Raw genomic sequence first — 18,583 nt, forward strand, 5'->3', positions numbered from 1 at the left:
TGTGATTGCCTTTGGCATTTTCATATTAGTTACAAGCTGTGACCTGCGATTCACCCTGTCCTGGCCTCTCCCACTCTGCACATTCAGGAACCATGGCTGCTCAGCAATACTAAGGCATGGGCTGCGTTCAGTCCTGGATTTGCATGGATTTGTGCAGAACATCCACTCTGGTCCACTCAAGATCCATGTATTAAAAAATCAAAACCTGAATATATATATATATATATATATATATATATATATATATATACATATACACACGCATAGGGGTTGGTATTTAAAAAACATCATAAATAAAAATCTGTGCAGAAATAATTACATATTTTACATATTTATTATTATTGTACAGGATTTATATAGCACCAACAATTTGTGCAATGAGACAGTACATTTACAATACCATAAAATGTGCATTGGGTTGATAATTACAAAAACAGCATGAATGAAAACCTGAGCATGAAAAAATAAATGGTAATAAAAAAATAAAACATAAATGAATAATAATTATATATATATATATATATATATATATATATAAGGTTTCTAAAGCCAAAGCCAAAACCTGAACATTTTTCTTTGCTCAACGTGTATTACAGGTGTTTTGTCTATAAATATAAGACAAGTTGTGCTTTGCAATCAATGTTCATGTTTTTTTTTAACACATGTTTTTTTATTTTTAGCCACTTGGCTTACATTTCGAACCTCTTTTGAGCTGTCTTTTTTTTTTTTTCAAATAAGGATCCGTTATTCTCGTGTGTATTCTTTGTAAATTATTATTATTATTATTACATCGAGTTTAAATAGCGCCAAAGGGTTTGCTCAGCGCTGTACAATAGGATTAAATTTAATAATAATATAATAAACAACAACGGAATAATAATTTTATATATATATATATATATATATATATATATATATATATATATATATATGTAAAATAATAGATCTACAAATGCATAATAAACGTAAATAATTCTGCATTCAGGTTCTTTTTTTATCTATTCATTATAACTCACTTGTTTTCTATTTTAATTGTTATAACAATCCTTGTCTTTTAATGTAAGTGATGATAATGAACTATTGTTTGGATATCCTGTTATTTTTTTTCTTGAATATCCCAGACGAAAAAAAAAACATAATCATAATACAAACCTAGACTGTACAGTGTCTCTCGGTGTGTTATATTTTATGTTCCTTACCCCTGGTTGTAGAAACGTCTCCTATTGTTTATTATGATAGGAGCAGCACTATCATAGCTCTGGAAACCTGACCTGTGTGACATCTGATATTCTGACGTACAAACTAATGTGACCAATAATAGTTATTAAATTCGTTCTTATTGTTATTATTACTATTAATAGAAGGGATATCCGGATGTGATAGATGTGCATTGCTAATGGTGTTTTGTCGTTTGTATAAAATATACCGAGTAACTGGTTACATAAAATTCATAATTCCTAAATATACATCACTAGCAGTACTTGATTTCTGATGGATCTAGGACTCCCTTTGTAATGTTCTGATAGTATTATGGTCACTTTTAATCAGTGGTATGGCTTGTCATAATGATGATGGTAATGAAATTATTATTACTATTATTATTAGTAGTAGTAGGAGTATTATTATTATTATTACCACTGCTACTACTACTACTAATAATAATAATTTATCTCGCCTATTGGCATACTGCTTTTCAGTTCTGAAATGTAACTAGCCCATATGACGTATACATTAGTATGATCACGTGCCCTCCTGATACTCTCACTCTATGTAATAAAACGATGACAGCTCTTTTGGTTGGCTCCCCATCCTGTGTCATCATCTCTGGGCAATATCTGAGAGCATAGAACATTCAATGTAGTTTTGAATAGACAACACTGATATTCCGTTTGAAGTATTCAATATACATTTTTAAACGATTTTAGCGAGTACCCTTCTATAAATCCTAATGGAGAAGCAATGCCTTTTTATCTATAATTATGTAGTTCTGTTCTAAGTTAATAAATCAATTGCATTACAAGGATCTGCTTTACTAAAGGAACAAATTTCACCCCATCTTGCATTCACTTACATTACCTTTTATTGTTATTATTATTATTATTATTGCTAAGGAATTGTAAATAAAATCCCTTGGACAGCATTGGTACTGATATTATCTAAAAGAAACATGTACCCCATCCTGCATTCACCTTCATTACCCATTTTAGTAATAAGGAATTTTAAAATCCCTTGGACCTGATTGGGTGCTGATATTATCAATCTATAGCAATATGTACACACCTCATCATAACAGTCTGGGTCTATAGCTATATGCATGCACACTTCTGTATAACAATGTAGATCTATAGCAGTGTGTACACACGTCCACCTACCAGCCTGGATCTATAGAAGTGTGTGCAAACATCGACATAGCAGTCTGGATCTATAGCAGTGTGAACACACCTTTGTATAACCGTCTGGATCTATATCAGTGTGTACACACCTTTGTATATCCGTCTGGATCTATAGAAGTGTGTGCAAACATCGACATAGCAGTCTGGATCTATAGCAGTGTGTACACACCTTTGTATAACCGTCTGGATCATTAGCAGTGTGTACACACCTTTGTATAACCGCCTGGATCTATAGCAGTGTGTACACACCTTTGTATAACCGTCTAGATCTATAGCAGTGTGTATACACATCTGTGTAAAAGTTTAGATCAATAACTCCGTGTACACACCTCTGTATACAGTCTAGATCAATAGCAGTGTACACCACTAGAAACCAGTCTAGGTATATAGAGGTGTCAAAACACCTCTACATAACAGTACTGATCTACAGTACCGAGTACACAGTTTTAAATAACAGTACAGATCTATTGTATCGTGTGCACACCTCTACTAAATGATATGGATCTATAGTAGAGTGTAGAAAACAGTCTAGACCTATAACAGTGTGAACACATATACATAACAGTGTGTACACACCTCTATATAACAATTTGGATTTATAGCACTGTGAACACATAACAGCATCCGATAATAGTATGTACACACCTCTACATTATAGTCTAGATCTATGGCACTGTGTACACACCTCAGTATAACAGTCTAGATCTAAGCAGTGTGTGCACACCTTCACATATCAATCTGGATCTATGGCAGTGTGTGCACACCTTCACATACCAATCTGGATCTATGGCAGTGTGTGCACACCTCTTTATAACAGATCTTTAGTACTGTATACACATCCACACGACAGTCTGATTATATACCGGTGTTTATACTCCCTTATATAACAGTCTGGATCTATTGCAGTGTGTACACACCTCTTTATAACAGTCTATAGATTTAGTAATGTGTACACACCTCTATATACCAGTTTAGATCTGTAGCAGTGTGTACATCTCTCTAAATAAAACTCTAGATCCATAGTAATGTGTACAGACCTCTATATAAGAATCAATCTATATAACTCTGTATAACTGTCTAGATCTTTATCTGTGTGTAAAAATCTTCATATTACAATCTAAAACTGTAACAGTGTGCGCACACCTTTACATGACACTAGTTTACATGAGCTATAGTAGTGTGTACACACTTCTGTGTAACAGTGTAGATCTATATCTGTGTTTACACTAATCCCTTTGTAATGTACAGCGCTGAGCGAACTATTGGCGCTTTATAAATACTGTATAATAATATAATAATAATAATCTATAAAACTGTTCTGATCTATAGCAGTGTGTACACACCTCTACAGAACAGTCTTGAGCTATAGCCTGCATACACATATTCACATAGCAGTTTGGAACTATAGCAGTGTGTATAGACCTCTATATAACAGTCTGTATTTATAGCAGTGTGTACACACCTCTACAAAACAGTTTAGATTTATAGCAGTGTGTACACACCTCTAAAAACAGTTTAGATTTATAGCAGTGTGTACACACCTCTAAAAACAGTTTAGATTTATAGCAGTGTGTACACACCTCTAAAAACAGTTTAGATTTATAGCAGTGTGTACACACCTCTACAGAACAGTCTGCATTTATAGCAGTGTGTACACACCTCTATAGAACAGTTTAGATTTATAGCAGCGTGTACACACCTCTACAGAATAGTCTGTATTTATTGCAGTGTGTACACACCTCTACAGAACAGTCTGTATTTATTGCAGTGTGTACACACCTCTACAGAACAGTCTGCATTTATAGCAGTGTGTACACACCTCTACAGAACAGTCTGTATTTATAGCAGTGTGTACACACCTCTACAGAACAGTCTGCATTTATAGCAGTGTGTACACACCTCTACAGAACTGTCTGGATTTGTAGCAGTGTGTACACACCTCTACCTAACAGTCTGGATTTATAGCAGTGTGTACACACCTCTACCTAACAGTCTGGATTTATAGCAGTGTGTACACACCTCTACAGAACAGTCTGGATTTATAGCAGTGTGTACACACCTCTACAGAACAGTCTGCATTTATAGCAGTGTGTACACACCTCTACAGAACAGTGTGCAATTATAGCAGTGTGTACACACCTCTACAGAACAGTGTGCAATTATAGCAGTGTGTACACACCTCTACAGAACTGTCTGGATTTGTAGCAGTGTGTACACACCTCTACAGAACAGTCTGGATTTACAGCAGTGTGTACACACCTCTACAGAACAGTCTGGATTTACAGCAGTGTGTACACACCTCTACAGAACAGTCTGTATTTATAGCAGTGTGTACACACCTCTACAGATCAGTTTAGATTTATAGCAGTGTGTACACACCTCTACAGAACAGTTTAGATTTATAGCAGTGTGTACACACCTCTACAGAACTGTCTGGATTTATAGCAGTGTGTACACACCTTTACAGAACAGTCTGGATTTATAGCAGTGTGTACACACCTCTACAGAACTGTCTGGATTTATGGCAGTGTGTACACACCTTTACAGAATTGTCTGGATTTATAGCAGTGTGTACACACCTTTACAGAATTGTCTGGATTTATGGCAGTGTATACACACCTCTACAGAACTGTCTGGATTTATAGCAGCGAGGGTAATGCTTTATATGGGAGCACTGTGTACACGCCTCAACATTCTCTAGCTATATCAGCGTGTGCACACTTCCAGCTAACAGTCTGGATCTCTAGTATGAGGCTCATGCTCCAGTGAGTGGCTGTATTTAGCTCCAGCTCTGGTTCAATACAGCAATGATTCACACGCAGCCTAAACTTTTGACCCTCCACTTCTTGACCTCGCGAACTATAATATGGTGCTAACAAGCCCTGTCAGGCGGCCCTGGGGCTCAGGCAGACACATTCTGTATCCTCATCATTTTCTTCTATTTCTCTGGATCCTGCTTTCCCCAATCCGATCATTCTTTGTAATTGTATTAATAAAACCCCCAATTAAGTATACTGCAAAACACGTATTCTGCTCTGTACTGTCATCAATGCTTGATTACCTAATGACTTAAATGACAGCAGCTAGCCCAACACATCCTATTGAAATATATATATAAATTTATTATTATTATCAGTTAGAAATACATAATGTAAAATGGAACGCTCTCTCTAAATAACATTTTTAATGTATTTATGTATTTTTAATTTTACATTCTATAAATGTAAGCGTAAAAAATAAATGTCCAGTGAACGGTCAGCTGAAGCTGGTAGCTGTGCAGTGTCTGTGAACTTGGTCTAAAGCGGGCCCTGCTGGTCATTATAGGGTAGTGCAAGTGCTACTTCATTAAAAACACCAACACCATTGATGAAGAATTAAATTCATGGTTTTATTTTATTTAGGAAAGATCAGACACTAAAAAAAATCCTTATGTGCAGTGGAAAATAAAAGTCATGAGTAATTCTGCACATATTTTTCTGAATATATATATATATATATATATATATATATTAATAATAATAAAAATTATTATTATTATTATTAATAATAATAATAATAATAATAATAATAATAATAACAATAATAATATATTTAATTTGCAGCAGTTGGTACTACTCAGACAGAAAAGGATACATATCTGTATCACTCTGTCTATCAATCTAATATATATATATAATGAGATACATATCTATATCTCTATATCCATCTATATATATATATATATACACACACACACACACATACTATATGCCATCCGAACTGCTGTAAGCTGCAGTTTGGAAGCAGAATGCTATCATCTGGTTTTCAGAGTGCCCCTTGTGGGTGTGCTCCTTCCTGGCAGAGGAGGTTGAACAGTATTTGGTACTATGCTTTGCACCAGACTGCTGACCTCGCAGTGATCCCTTTTCTCTATGAATAATTGATGGGGTATGTGCACCGCTTCTCCCATTCAGCATGCAAACCCCATTATACTGCTAAAATGGAGATTTAATCGTTTAGAATAGCTGCGTTTTTTTTTCAACTCATTTGTGCCCCTTTTGCTTTTCATTTGATATTCCTAATTAAATCGTTTACCAGATCTCAATCACCTCACAAGCAAATAAAACAGTGCACACATCTCAGTTCACAAACTTTTCTCGAGTTAAGAGGGAAAAGGGGGGGGGGGGACATTTTGGTAATTATAGAAATGTTAATTCTGGGAGGCAAAGTCATGTAGGAAAGGTGAACGAGGGTTCAACCATACAACAGGCTGCGAGGTGAAAAGTGCAAAGATCTGGTGCATTGGCAGTGACGCACTGCGATGTTCTCATGCAGAGGAGCTGGCGCAGTACTGCAGTGCAAGTCCCTTTCCTTCATCTTTTTTAATCCATCCTATTTATTTCAAAGGGTTGCAGAATAAACATAGCCCTTCTTTATTCCACAGCAAAAAAAAAATCGTAGAGGAAGCCTGAACAAGCTGCAGAATTTTATATATATATATATATATATTTATATATATATATAATTATATTATATATATAATATATATATAGATGAATAGATAGATAGATAGATAGATAGATAGATACATGTGTGTCTGTCTGTCTGCCAAAGAATATATATGGGTCTAGTTCAGGTGTGTTATTAACATTCACATATTGTTCATATTGTTGATCTTTTCTAGAAAATAAAGCAAACATTTGCAGCCATACATGGGCGCTTAAAATGTTTTTTTTTTTATATTTTAAATCAGCCATAAAAATGTCCTGAGTTATAAAGCAGTGAACAACCATCTCCTTGCTTTACTGTTTATTCTGAAAAGCACTTCATCCTCTTGAAGTGCAGCAACTACCACCCAATCCAACCCATCCTACCCTTGCTGCATTCACTTGCTGACTATTGCACATAGGGGTTGTATACAGTACTAATACGACTGTGTATGTTTATATATATATATATATATATATATATATATATATATATATATATATATATATACAAACACCTCTCTCTCTCTTTCTCACTCTGTCTCTATGCATGTATGCTGCAACCGGACTTTTAAATATATATAAATATACATATAATATAGTAAGTATAATATTATATATATAAATGATAACTTTTTGTAGAATTTAAAAATATTGTTAAAGCAGTATTCATATACCAAGTTTAGTGGCCCCCTCCACCCCCAGCCAGCTGTAATCTGACTCTCTAAACGACCCTTTCAGATTATTCGTCATCTGTAATTCCCTACAAATCCATTTCTCATGACACAAGTGGAGTGAACTTTGAGAACAGGACCCAAAGCCCACAACAGATGTTACATATGTCTGCAGAATTTCTAGATTTTTTTCTGTATATCTATAACATTACTACATTGACACTACTGCACACATTTATTTTAAACATTATCTTTCTGGTCTTCGCAAACAAATGTCATTTTTATAGGAAATGTCTTCTAGAACTCAAATATTGTTGACAAAAAAAAAAATCAGTTCAGATTTACAACACACAGCAGACATCTATTTTGAATGGATTTTCATTATTCTATAAATTAGTATTTCCCCAAAAATTGATAGTAACTTAGTATAATGAAAAAACATGATTTGTAAACATCACGTTACTATAGAATTATTCCTAATTTAGAAACAAATAATATTTTTAATTCTTTATCGCCTGTACATAAAAACTGTGAAATCATACAGTATGTTTCCACTCGAATCTTGGCTAGCATTTATGATTTTGTTATAGTTATATTAATATTATCATTATTAGAATTTGTGTTAATAAAGGCGTTAAATACTAATGCATTACCTATTTTTAATCTATCTATCTATCTATCTATCTATCTATCTATCTATCTATCTATCTGTCTGTCCAGTATATACAACAAAAAATACAAATACTAAAGCATTCCTTGGTAGGGGTCATTTATATTTTAAAATGTGCCATTTTCATATGATCAATCATGTATCATTTTAATGCTGCGATCTAATTCCCAGTGAAAATTGCTAACAATCAATGTCATTCTGGAAGGGTGTAGGAAAGATAAGGATATAGAAAAAACTTACTTTTGATGTCCTCTACAGAGAGCAGGAAACCTGCACTGTCTGGCATTCCCTGTAGCAGCTCATCTGCTGGAGTACTCACTGGCTGCGTCCCTCACAAGCCAGTTAAACTGTCACTTAACATTGTGGAGAATGTGAAATATATTGTACATTGTCAACTCCCTAAAACCATAAACCTAAGTTTATGGAGCTCACGTGACTTTTGAGAGCCAGTGAGGGGTATCTGTCTGAGGTCTGGGCCATTTTTACGATGTAACTTCTAGATAAAACCGTACCCATTTGACATGTAAATGTCATACCTACTTTGGGTGTAGTTTGCCTCTGCTAAAATAGCTATGGGGACTGGGATGGGTAGCCTGCCCTGTAAAGTCCTCCAGAAGGCCTAACAGTGCACAAAATGTGGTAAGTGTTTAACTCTCACTTTCTTTTCTCTATGTAGTTCTTATCATTTAAGAATGTGTTTTTATTACGTGACTTTCTTGAATAGATGTTTATGAAAGTTAGGACACAAGAAGTGAAGTTTTTAGAAACTTTTTTGCCTTTGTCTTTATCAAGCCTACCTTTGTCCACTTTATACTTCATCCAGTTGGTCATACTTTGTTCACGTTATACTTCATTCACTTTATACTTCATCCAATTTAGACTTTACCCACATTATACGTCATCCATTTTATACTTTGTCCTCTTTAAACTTCATCCACTTTGTTCACATACTTTATCACACTATCCACTTTATAGTTCATCCACTTTATCACACTGTCCACTTTATACTTTATCCACCTTTAATCACACATTCCACTTTATACTTTATCCACCTTTAAGCACACATTCCACTTTATACTTTATCCGCCTTTAAGCACACATTCCACTTTATACTTTATTCACCTTTAATCACACATTCCACTTTATACTTTATCACACCGTCCACTTTATAGTTTATCCACTTTATCACACTGTCCACTTTATACTTTATCCACTTTTAATCACACCGTCCACTTTATACTTTTGCCTTATCATACTGTCTCTCTCTCTCTCTCTCTCTCTCCCCCTCTCCAACTTTTATCACAATAATAAAAATAAAAATCATACACTGAAACAGAGATACAGGGGACACTTTTTTTCACAATCAGAAGAAACTTTTTTTTTTTTATTTTATTATTATTATTGTTGATACAAGTACAAAAAAACGGATTGGCAAATCCTCAGGCAGCCAGACAATAACAGGTACCTCTAATAGACAAAACATGTCAATCACTCCCCCCAACAAGTATTGATGACATAAGAATGAGTCTAACCATTGCAGTATGAGAACAATTAGCAAAGGCAAAAAAAATTTGCGAGCATAACCACAGACCTGACATTGAAATAACACATTTCAAGACGGAAATTTTAGTGCATCCATAGGCCACCTGTCCTGACCATAAGGAAGAAAAAAAACAAATAAACACAACCCCCCCCCCCCCCCCAAAAAAAAACTGTAAACTGTTCAACATCTGTTTTCATCAGTTATAAATAAGTTAGAACATTTAAGAGCTCAGATTAACATGCTATGTAGTCCATAATAAGCAGCAGTATTTTACAGTCACGAACATATAGGACTGAGAGCACTGAACACAGCTAGAAATGATGAGGAGATGGAGTGTAATCCTGGGCAGGAGCCACCAAGGTGTCCTTAGAACACTAGACATGCCAAGAGGTGCCCCACAGCAAGTGCCACAAAAAAAGGTGTTCCCAGTTTTGGGAGCTAGAAGTCCTGGTCATGGTGTCCCTCTCAGGGCTGGAAGGCACTCCCTGCTGTGGCCAGGTTCATACTCTTCAGTTTATTGTCTTTTTTCCATTTCATCCTTCGATTTTGAAACCAGATCTTGATCTGGCGCTCGGACAGACACAAGGCATGGGCTATCTCAATCCTTCTCCTGCGGGTCAGGTACCTGTTAAAATGGAATTCTTTCTCCAGCTCCAGCGTCTGGTAACGGGTATAGGCTGTCCTCGCCCGCTTCCCATCAGGACCTGTCATATCTGTATGGTGGGGAGGATAACCATTGCAGGGGATTAGTAACAAAAGGCACAATCCTGATCATCCTACCCCTGGAGCTCACTTCCCTTTCCCTGAACTGCCCTTCACCCCATCCACTTGTCTCACATGACTGCTCATCCCTAAACACAGCTTCCCTTTCCTCTACTAACTCCTATCTGTTTTTTTTGTATTTATTTGACCTATTTAATCTATGGCTAGGCCCCATCACTTTATTACTTTGTATTAATGACCGACAATAATTGCTACATTTTATAGCCTTGGAAATATATTTAATATCATCCACTACATTTTACTTTTTCAATGATTGTCATAATGGTCCTGCATTCATATACTATCAAATTACTATTTTTTTTTATGATCAGACCTGGCGTTGGTTTTATTCCAGCACCCATGTGTCTGTCCCATTGCCCGCTGTTCTATGAGGAATGTAGACACATTTATATATTTCTCATCCACTATATTTTATCTATTTAATGATTGTCATAATGATCCTGTATACAGTCAGAGTACATTAAACACTGTTCTATATTTATGATCAGCCCTGGCGTTGGGTTTTATTTCAGCACCCGTGTGTCTGTCAAATACCTTGTGTTCTATGGGGCTCTGATATATGGTAGACACACTGAAATACAAATGACTCATTCACAATATTTTATTTATATAATAATATAATATACATAGAGAACATTACACTGTACTACCTTTATGATTCGACCCGGTGTTAGGTTTTATTTCAGCACCCATGAGGTTGTGCTGTGTCTGTACCATTGAGCTCTGTCTGATGGGGCTCTGAGATACAAATTGCTCACCCATAATTTGTTTTTCACTCAATTATTGCCAAAATTATTCTGTATACAGTTAACGTAGATTAAACAACGTTCTACTTTTTGATCCGACCTGGCTGTAGATTTTATTTCAGCACCCATGTGTCTGTTCCATTGCCCTTGTTCTATAAGGCTCTAATGGAGACGATTAGACACACTGAGCTATACATTTAACATCCATACATTTTTTTTAATTCAATTATTGTCATAATGATTCTGTATACAGCCAGAGTACATAAACACTGTTCTATTTTTTTGTATCTGTGTTGGGGTTTATTTCAGCACACATGTGTCTGTCTGTCCCTTTGCCCTGGTTCTATGGAGCTCTGATGGGGATATCAGACACACTGAGAGATACAAAATTGCTCATCCACAATATTTTATTTATTACATGATTGTCATAATTATTCTATAAACAGCCAGAGTACGTTAAACCCTGTTCTACATTCATGATCCGATCTGGAGTTAGGATTTATTTCAGCACCCATGTGTCTGTCCCTTTGCTCTGTGCCCTATGGGGCTCTGATGGAGATGGCAGACACAATGAGATACAAAATTGCTCATCCACAATATTTTATTTATTCAATTATTGTTATAATGATACTGAACACAATACATAAATACTATTCTATTTTTTTTGATCTGGTGTTGAGTTTTATTTCAGCACCAATGTGTCAGTCCCTTTGCTCTGTGTCCTATGGAGCTCTGATGTGGATGGCAGACAAACTGAGATACAAATTTGCCCATCCACAATATTTTACTTATTCAATGATTGTTTTAATGATACTGAATACAGTACATAAATACTATTCTATTTTTTTTTTTAATCAGGTGTTGGGTTTTATTTCAGCACCCATGTGTCTGTCTCTTTGCTCTGTGTCCTATGGGGCTCTGATGGGGATGGCAGACATACTGAGATACACAATTGCTCATCCACAATATTTATTTATGCAATGATTTGTTATAACAGCAGTAAATACAGGCAGAGTACATAAACACCGCTCTATTTGTGCGATCCGACCTGGCTCTAGATTTTATTTCAGCACCCATGTGTCAGCCCCTTTGCTCTGTTTTCTATGGGGCTCTGATGGGGAAGATAGATACACTGAACTCTGTATTGAATTGTATCTATTTTATAATAATGATCCTGTATACAATAAAAGTACAATAAACACTCTTCTCATCTTCTGACCCGACCCGGTGTTGGGTTTTATTTCAGTAGACATGTGTCGGTCCCCCCCCCCCCCCCCCGTGAAATTGACATAAAAAAAAGTGGAGGTACCGTGACTGATGTGCAGTTTCCTCATCCAGGGGAAGATCTGTGGGGTCTGTCCGTCTGCACTGGCTGCTCCTGGGGGGCTGCTCTCCGGCTGTGCCATGGACGTGCTGCCTCCTCTTGGGGTGCCCTCTTCTGGCTCTGAGGATGCACTGGTCTCTTCCACCTCTGTGAAGCTCCTGGAGGTAGCCGGGTCGGGAGGGACCTGCTCACCCTTTCCCCCAAGGCTTTGGGACTCTGGGGAGGAGAGGGGACAGCTGGAGGTGGAGGAGGCTCTGAAGCGGCTCTCCTGGCTGGGGAAGCCTCCTGAGCTGTCCGCATAGTGACTGCTGGAAGGAGCGGCTCCCCGGCCGACGCTCAGGTCCATGCCATTGTAGTTGTACCCATAGGAGGTGGGATGCATGCTGCCTGCCTCCCTGTAAGATCCGTTCACATTGCTGCTGCCAGAGCCATAATTTAACACATGGTAGTCGGGGCCATTAGAATAGCGCCCTGAGAACGAGTTCACAAAGTAGGAACTCATTGGGGTGATGAGGATTTTTTTTGGGAGGCTTGATTTGTGGATCACCCCGTGCCTGACGATTTATGATGGATTCATGAATTATAGCAATGCAACTGTACTTGGTTTTTAGCTATGTATGCGGCCAAATATGGGGGTGTGGGTGCGTTTGGAAATCACGTGCTTTTGTTGACCAGTCGTAAATTCTCACTGATGACCTCAAGAGGTAATTCATGCTCTATGGTTACAAATAATGACGATCTGAGAATCGTTAGGCCCAAGTCGATGTACAGCTTCCAAAAAAAAAAAAAAAATCCCTGGGACGCTCGGCTCTGCCTGTTGGCGGACCGCGACACCTACCGGAAATTCGGGGAAATGCCAGTGGGTACACACCCTGAAAAAAAGAACCCATTAGGTGCCCTTCGTTCTTTTTGTTTAGTGATATCCAAATACATATTCTTTAAATTATAATGGTAATGATATTATGATATGGTGATGATATAGCAATGAAATGACATGATATAATAGTATATGATCCCTGGCTTTTACCTAGAACCTAAAACAGATCTTTGATATTTGGGTAATGAAACAGGCATTGGAAACAATGCTGGAGCTTATTAAAAAAAGGTTCAGTAAAATACAGAACAAGTCTAGTTAAGTGAGACTATCTACAACTACATATACCATAACCTGGATAAATGGGAATCTTTACAGACAGATTCAGTAAAATTAGTATATATCATATAATTTCATATCATATCATGTCATATTTACATATCAAATCATACCGTATCATATTGTATCTATCTATCTATCTATCTATCTATCTATCTATCTATCTATCTATCTATCTATCTATCTATCTATCTTATCTATCTATCTATCTATCTATCTATCTATCTATCTATCTATCTATCTATCATATATAAACTGTTTTTATATAAATATATAAAAAAAAAAATATATATATATATATATATATACACACACACAGATAGATAGATAGATAGATGGATAGGTAGGTACTATGAGATGATATAGATACTTATTATACTGAATATATATATATATATATATATATATATATATATTTATATATATATATATATATATATTCATTGGCAGACAGACAGATATATGTATATATATATATCAACCATGTTCTTCATACAATGAACCGTTACACCGACGATAAATCAAATCTGGACCTTCTCCCCTTTTAAAGCAAGTAAATGCATTTCTTATAGTGGTCGAATGTCTTAAAGGACTTTAAACTGTTCTTGAACTAGGTACATATAGATAGGTAATTAGATGATGGGCTGTGCTTAGTTTTAATTCATATTTCTCTAGGTCGAAAAGGAATGACTGATTGATGACATGACCCCTTAAAAAAAAAAAGGATTTGCAAATTTGATCATCTAATTATGAATTAGCATCTTTCCGAATAGCTCAAAAATAACATATTATTAAAACCCCAATGCTTAAAAGCAAGCAGATTGCTTAGACTGGATACTGTGTTCTTTAAAAAAAAAAATAAGACAGAAGCACATTGCACATTTGTTCTTTATAGAAACGCAATCTTTAATTCCCAGCAGACATATGATCTGTTAATCCATGATGCTAAATATACAGAGAAAATAACCACAAGTATTCATTGTCAACAACATTTAATAAAATATCCCAGACAAGCTGCATGTTTTAGAGCAGGAGAGAATTAGATTAGGGGGCTGTTCATAGGCTGAGATAATACAGTCATTTTCTGACTTCTATGGCTGTACCTCTCATTTTAGTGTAGGGGAAAGTGCAGGGACAAAAGCCAGTGTTTAATGAGAACGGATGTTTGGTCAGTCTGAATTCCCATGGGCGCTGGGCTACAAAAAAACAGACATAAACTAGTTGTGCTTCTACTAGAACTACGTTTTGGACATGTCAGATGCATATTCCATTGTAAGGGACTCTTTGCTTCCCTTCACTATTAGCTAGAAGAGAGCTGTCATGTCCTGTCACTAAAGGCCCATCCCCAATAGAACTACAAATATACAGAATTGAAGAAAAAAAAAATACACACAAACACAGTGAAAAATAACAAAACAACTTAATAAAAATAGAACATTTCACAATTAGGTTCTAGGTAGTATTTCTACTTTTTTTCAGTAGGCATAGAAATACAATAGACAACAAAATATGCAATCGTGCATTGTGGGCCACTTACTGTATATATATATATATATATATATATATATATATATATATATATATATATATATATAGTATTCCAGTACTGCAGGCCGACGACAGTCAGACATATAGGTAGTAATAATAATACAGATAATCTGTCACTATCTTTTGTTCTTTACTAGTCCTGTGTGCAACAATAATTTATTCAAGGTACAAGGATTGTGGTGCATTTCAGTGCTGTCTGAGGATCACTCTGCGCTTTTCTCGTCCTCTCCTGCGCTCGGTAGGGAAGAGTTGAGTAATTTGCTCTCCTTTTTCCATTTCATCCTTCTGTTCTGGAACCAGATCTTTATCTGTCGCTCAGTCAGGCACAAGGAGTGGGCGATCTCGATCCTGCGCCTCCTGGTCAGGTAGCGGTTGAAGTGAAACTCTTTTTCCAGCTCCAGAGTCTGGTATCTGGTGTAGGTCTGTCTTCCTCTTCTTCCACTGGGCCCAAATACTGAACCTGCACAAAGGAACATTTATTAGGATACACAGCCCTTTCCCTGGCCCACACTCCACTTCCTGCTGTTTACTAAAGGAATCTTGGATGGCAGTGTGACACCTCACAATGACTTAAGTCTTGGGAGCTATGTATACTGTATACTAGACTATACTGTATACTGGATACTATGTATTTCATGGCTATGGATGTAATCAGGATCAAGTGCAAAGGGTCCTGTTAATATATTGTATAATATATATATATATATATATATATATATATTTACATATAGGATTGTAAAAAGTACTAGTAATAGTGTAAACATGTCCAGTACATGTTAAGAGTTAAACATAGTAATATTTTTCTAATAAATCTATATGAGATTGTTAAAGTACTAGTAATAATGTGAATAGTGTGAAAGTGTTTATTACATGGTCAGAGCTTAACATTAATATATATATACATGTCATATATATATATATATATATATATATATATATATATATATATATATGAGATTGTCAAAGTAATAGTCATAATGTAAATATTGTACAAGTGTCCATTACATGTTTAGAGCTTAACACAGGAACACATATATATATAGTAAAAGTAATAGTAATAATGTAAATAGTGTACAAGTGTCCATTACATGTTTAGAGCTTAACACAGGAATATGTATATAGTAAAAGTAATAGTAATAATGAAAATAGTGTACAAGTGTCCATTGCATGTTCTATATATATATATATATATATATATATATATATATATATAATAAAAGTGATGGTGATAATGTAAATAGTGCACAAGTGTAGTTAAACAGTTAAACATAGTAATATATTTCTAATAAATCTACATGAGATTGTAAAAGTAATAATGTGATAAGTGTAAAATTGTCTATTACATGGTCAGAGCTTTAATAGGAATATATATATATATAGATATATATGTATATATCTATATATATACATATATATATATAAATATATATATATATATAATCATAGTCATAATAATGTAAATAGTGTACAAGCGTCCATTACATGTTTAGATCTTAACATAGGAATATATATATATATATATTCCTATGTTAGGCTCTAAACATGTACTGGATACTTTTGCACATTGCTATTACTTTTAACACACATCCAGAGAGAGAGAAAAGCAAAATAAATAAATAAAATGTCCACAATTGCTCTTATAGTGTCCTAATCAATGGGTTGTCAGTTTTGTGTAGTGCAATATTTGGTATTCTGTTATAGATCAAGGTGTTCCTCAGATTGCTCCAAGCGGTTACAATAATAGATTTGATCATTTAAGTGATAATGAAATCTATTGATCGTCACAAGCTGTGTATTAATGGATTCAGCACTTTATATTCTGACTAATGGGCAGCAGGTCCAGCCTTGAAAGGAAAAACAAACACACACATACATGAGGAAATGTGGGGACCTCTCAGTCTTGGACTTGAGTGGGGAAAATGATTTTAAACTGATAAGTCACTTGTCTAAATTATCTCTTGGGGCTGCTTAATTACTGTAAACTTTGATGGTAACTATAAGGCATCTCTTTAAATGCAAGTAATGTATATGTACAGTGTACCTATAGCTGTTCAAATCAATGTGTAGATATGAGAGATGAGTGAGGGAAACAGTGAGAGGGAAAAGAGAGAGGGAGGGAGAGAGAGAGAGAGAGGGAGAGAGAAAGAAAGAAAGAAAGAAAGAAAGAAAGAAAGAAAGAAAGAAAGAAAGAAAGAAAGAAAGAAAGAAAGAAAGGGAAAATGAAGGAAGATAAGTTGTAGAGAGAGGATGAGAGAGATGAAGAAAGAGATGTAAATATATGGAGAGAAAGAGAAAACAAAGAATTAGACAGGGGAAATTGAAGAAGAGAAAGAAAAGGCTAGAGAAAAAGTGAGGGAAACATAGACATTGAAAGAGGAATAGAGAAAAAGGGATAGACATAAAAAGTAGAGAAAAATTAAAGAAATAGAATGTGTGAGAGAGAGAGAGAGAGAGAGAGAGAGAGAGAGAGAGAGAGAGGGGGGGTGTAAAGAGTGAGAGAGAAGAGTGAAAGAAAGAGAGACAGAGTAAATAAAAGGGAGGGAGAGAGAAATAAAGAGGAGTAAGAGAATAAAAGATGAGTGAGACAGATAGTAAAAAAAATGAAAGAGGAAGAGAGAGAAGGAGGGTGGGAGAGAGAGGAAGAAGGGGGGGAGAGGTGTAAAGAGGAAGAGAGAAAAAAAGAGAGAGGGAGAGAGAGAAAGGGAGAGAGGGGAAAATAAAGAGGTGTAAAGAGAGAGAAAAAGTAAGAGAGAAAGGGACAGAAGTGAGTCTAACGTCCAGGACTTAGTGAAGGAATAACAGAAGAAAGTCTGAAGGGTGGACATTGTTGAGCATTGTTTGGGTTTAGCATAGCCCCAGTGACAGAAATAGTCGCACATCATGTGTAGAAGAGTCGCAGAGCCTCCATGGCACAGTATCAAACAGACATGCCCGATTTGGCTGTAGCCTGTGTGATTTATGGCCGCCTGAGCTGTAGCAGGGGGAAGAAGTGGAGTGAGAGCAGGAGAGAGAAGTAAAAGGCAACTTACTATTGCAGGAGTTCATCCTCTGCATCCAGGGGTAGACGGGTGTGGAGCCCTTGGCGTCGTCCTGGTCGTCATAGAGCAGCTTGGTGTGTGCACAGTCCGGTTTGCGCTGCTCATGGCTGTACTGCGTCTGCTCTTCCAGGGAGGACATGGCACAGGAAGCCTCCTTGTCCCTATAGAATCCGGCTGCGCCATAGTCACAAGCCCCTGTCCGGCTGTAGGCTCCATTCGCCTGCTGGTAATAAGAGGAGGAAGCA

The 18,583-nt window shown here is 36.1% G+C and overlaps 3 protein-coding genes and 1 long non-coding RNA gene across 6 annotated transcripts in view; 1 reads left to right on the forward strand and 3 right to left on the reverse strand.

Moving 5' to 3' along the window:
- HOXB3 (homeobox B3) overlaps positions 1-18,583 on the reverse strand; it is a 79,492-nt gene that overhangs the window by 56,255 nt on the left and 4,654 nt on the right. The window contains exon 1 of one of the 3 annotated variants that reach the window (XM_089674347.1): positions 8,444-8,557. The exons of the other annotated variants lie outside the window; for them this stretch is intronic. The gene's annotated coding sequence lies outside the window, so the exon portion shown is untranslated. Of the gene's footprint in view, positions 1-8,443; positions 8,558-18,583 lie in introns of those variants that run through there. 3 annotated transcript variants of the gene reach the window in all.
- The window catches only part of LOC149463837 (uncharacterized), a 12,241-nt gene continuing 2,188 nt past the window's right edge, over positions 8,531-18,583 (forward strand). The window contains exon 1 of the long non-coding RNA XR_016312352.1: positions 8,531-8,842. This is a non-coding gene — a long non-coding RNA (uncharacterized LOC149463837). The remainder of the gene's footprint in view (positions 8,843-18,583) is intronic.
- On the reverse strand, positions 9,902-13,191 carry HOXB5 (homeobox B5). Its single transcript, XM_089674355.1, has 2 exons — positions 12,585-13,191; positions 9,902-10,459 (listed from the first exon to the last, which is right to left on the reverse strand). The coding sequence occupies exons 1-2, from the start codon at positions 13,099-13,101 to the stop codon at positions 10,212-10,214; spliced, it is 765 nt and encodes a 254-aa protein (XP_089530481.1). The 5' UTR covers positions 13,102-13,191; the 3' UTR covers positions 9,902-10,211.
- The window catches only part of HOXB6 (homeobox B6), a 4,383-nt gene continuing 433 nt past the window's right edge, over positions 14,634-18,583 (reverse strand). The window contains exons 1-2 of the mRNA XM_089674357.1: positions 18,330-18,583; positions 14,634-15,760 (exon numbers count right to left, since the gene is read on the reverse strand). The exon at positions 18,330-18,583 is cut by the window's right edge and continues 433 nt beyond it. Of these exons, the coding sequence (XP_089530483.1) occupies positions 15,504-15,760; positions 18,330-18,583 (511 nt within the window). The 3' untranslated portion in view covers positions 14,634-15,503. The remainder of the gene's footprint in view (positions 15,761-18,329) is intronic.

The sequence above is a fragment of the Staurois parvus genome, unplaced genomic scaffold (assembly GCF_062004578.1).
Source record: "Staurois parvus isolate SC_StPar_1 unplaced genomic scaffold, SC_StPar_1.0 ptg000151l, whole genome shotgun sequence".
Classification (NCBI taxonomy): domain Eukaryota; kingdom Metazoa; phylum Chordata; class Amphibia; order Anura; family Ranidae; genus Staurois; species Staurois parvus.

Coding starts and splice junctions, on each gene's coding strand:
- HOXB5 (XM_089674355.1), bottom strand. CDS start 13,101: ATGAGTTCCTACTTTGTGAACTCGTTCTCAGGGCGCTATTCTAATGGC. Junction 10,460..12,584: donor GAAACTGCACATCAGTCACG/GTACCTCCACTT, acceptor CCCACCATACAG/ATATGACAGGTCCTGATGGG.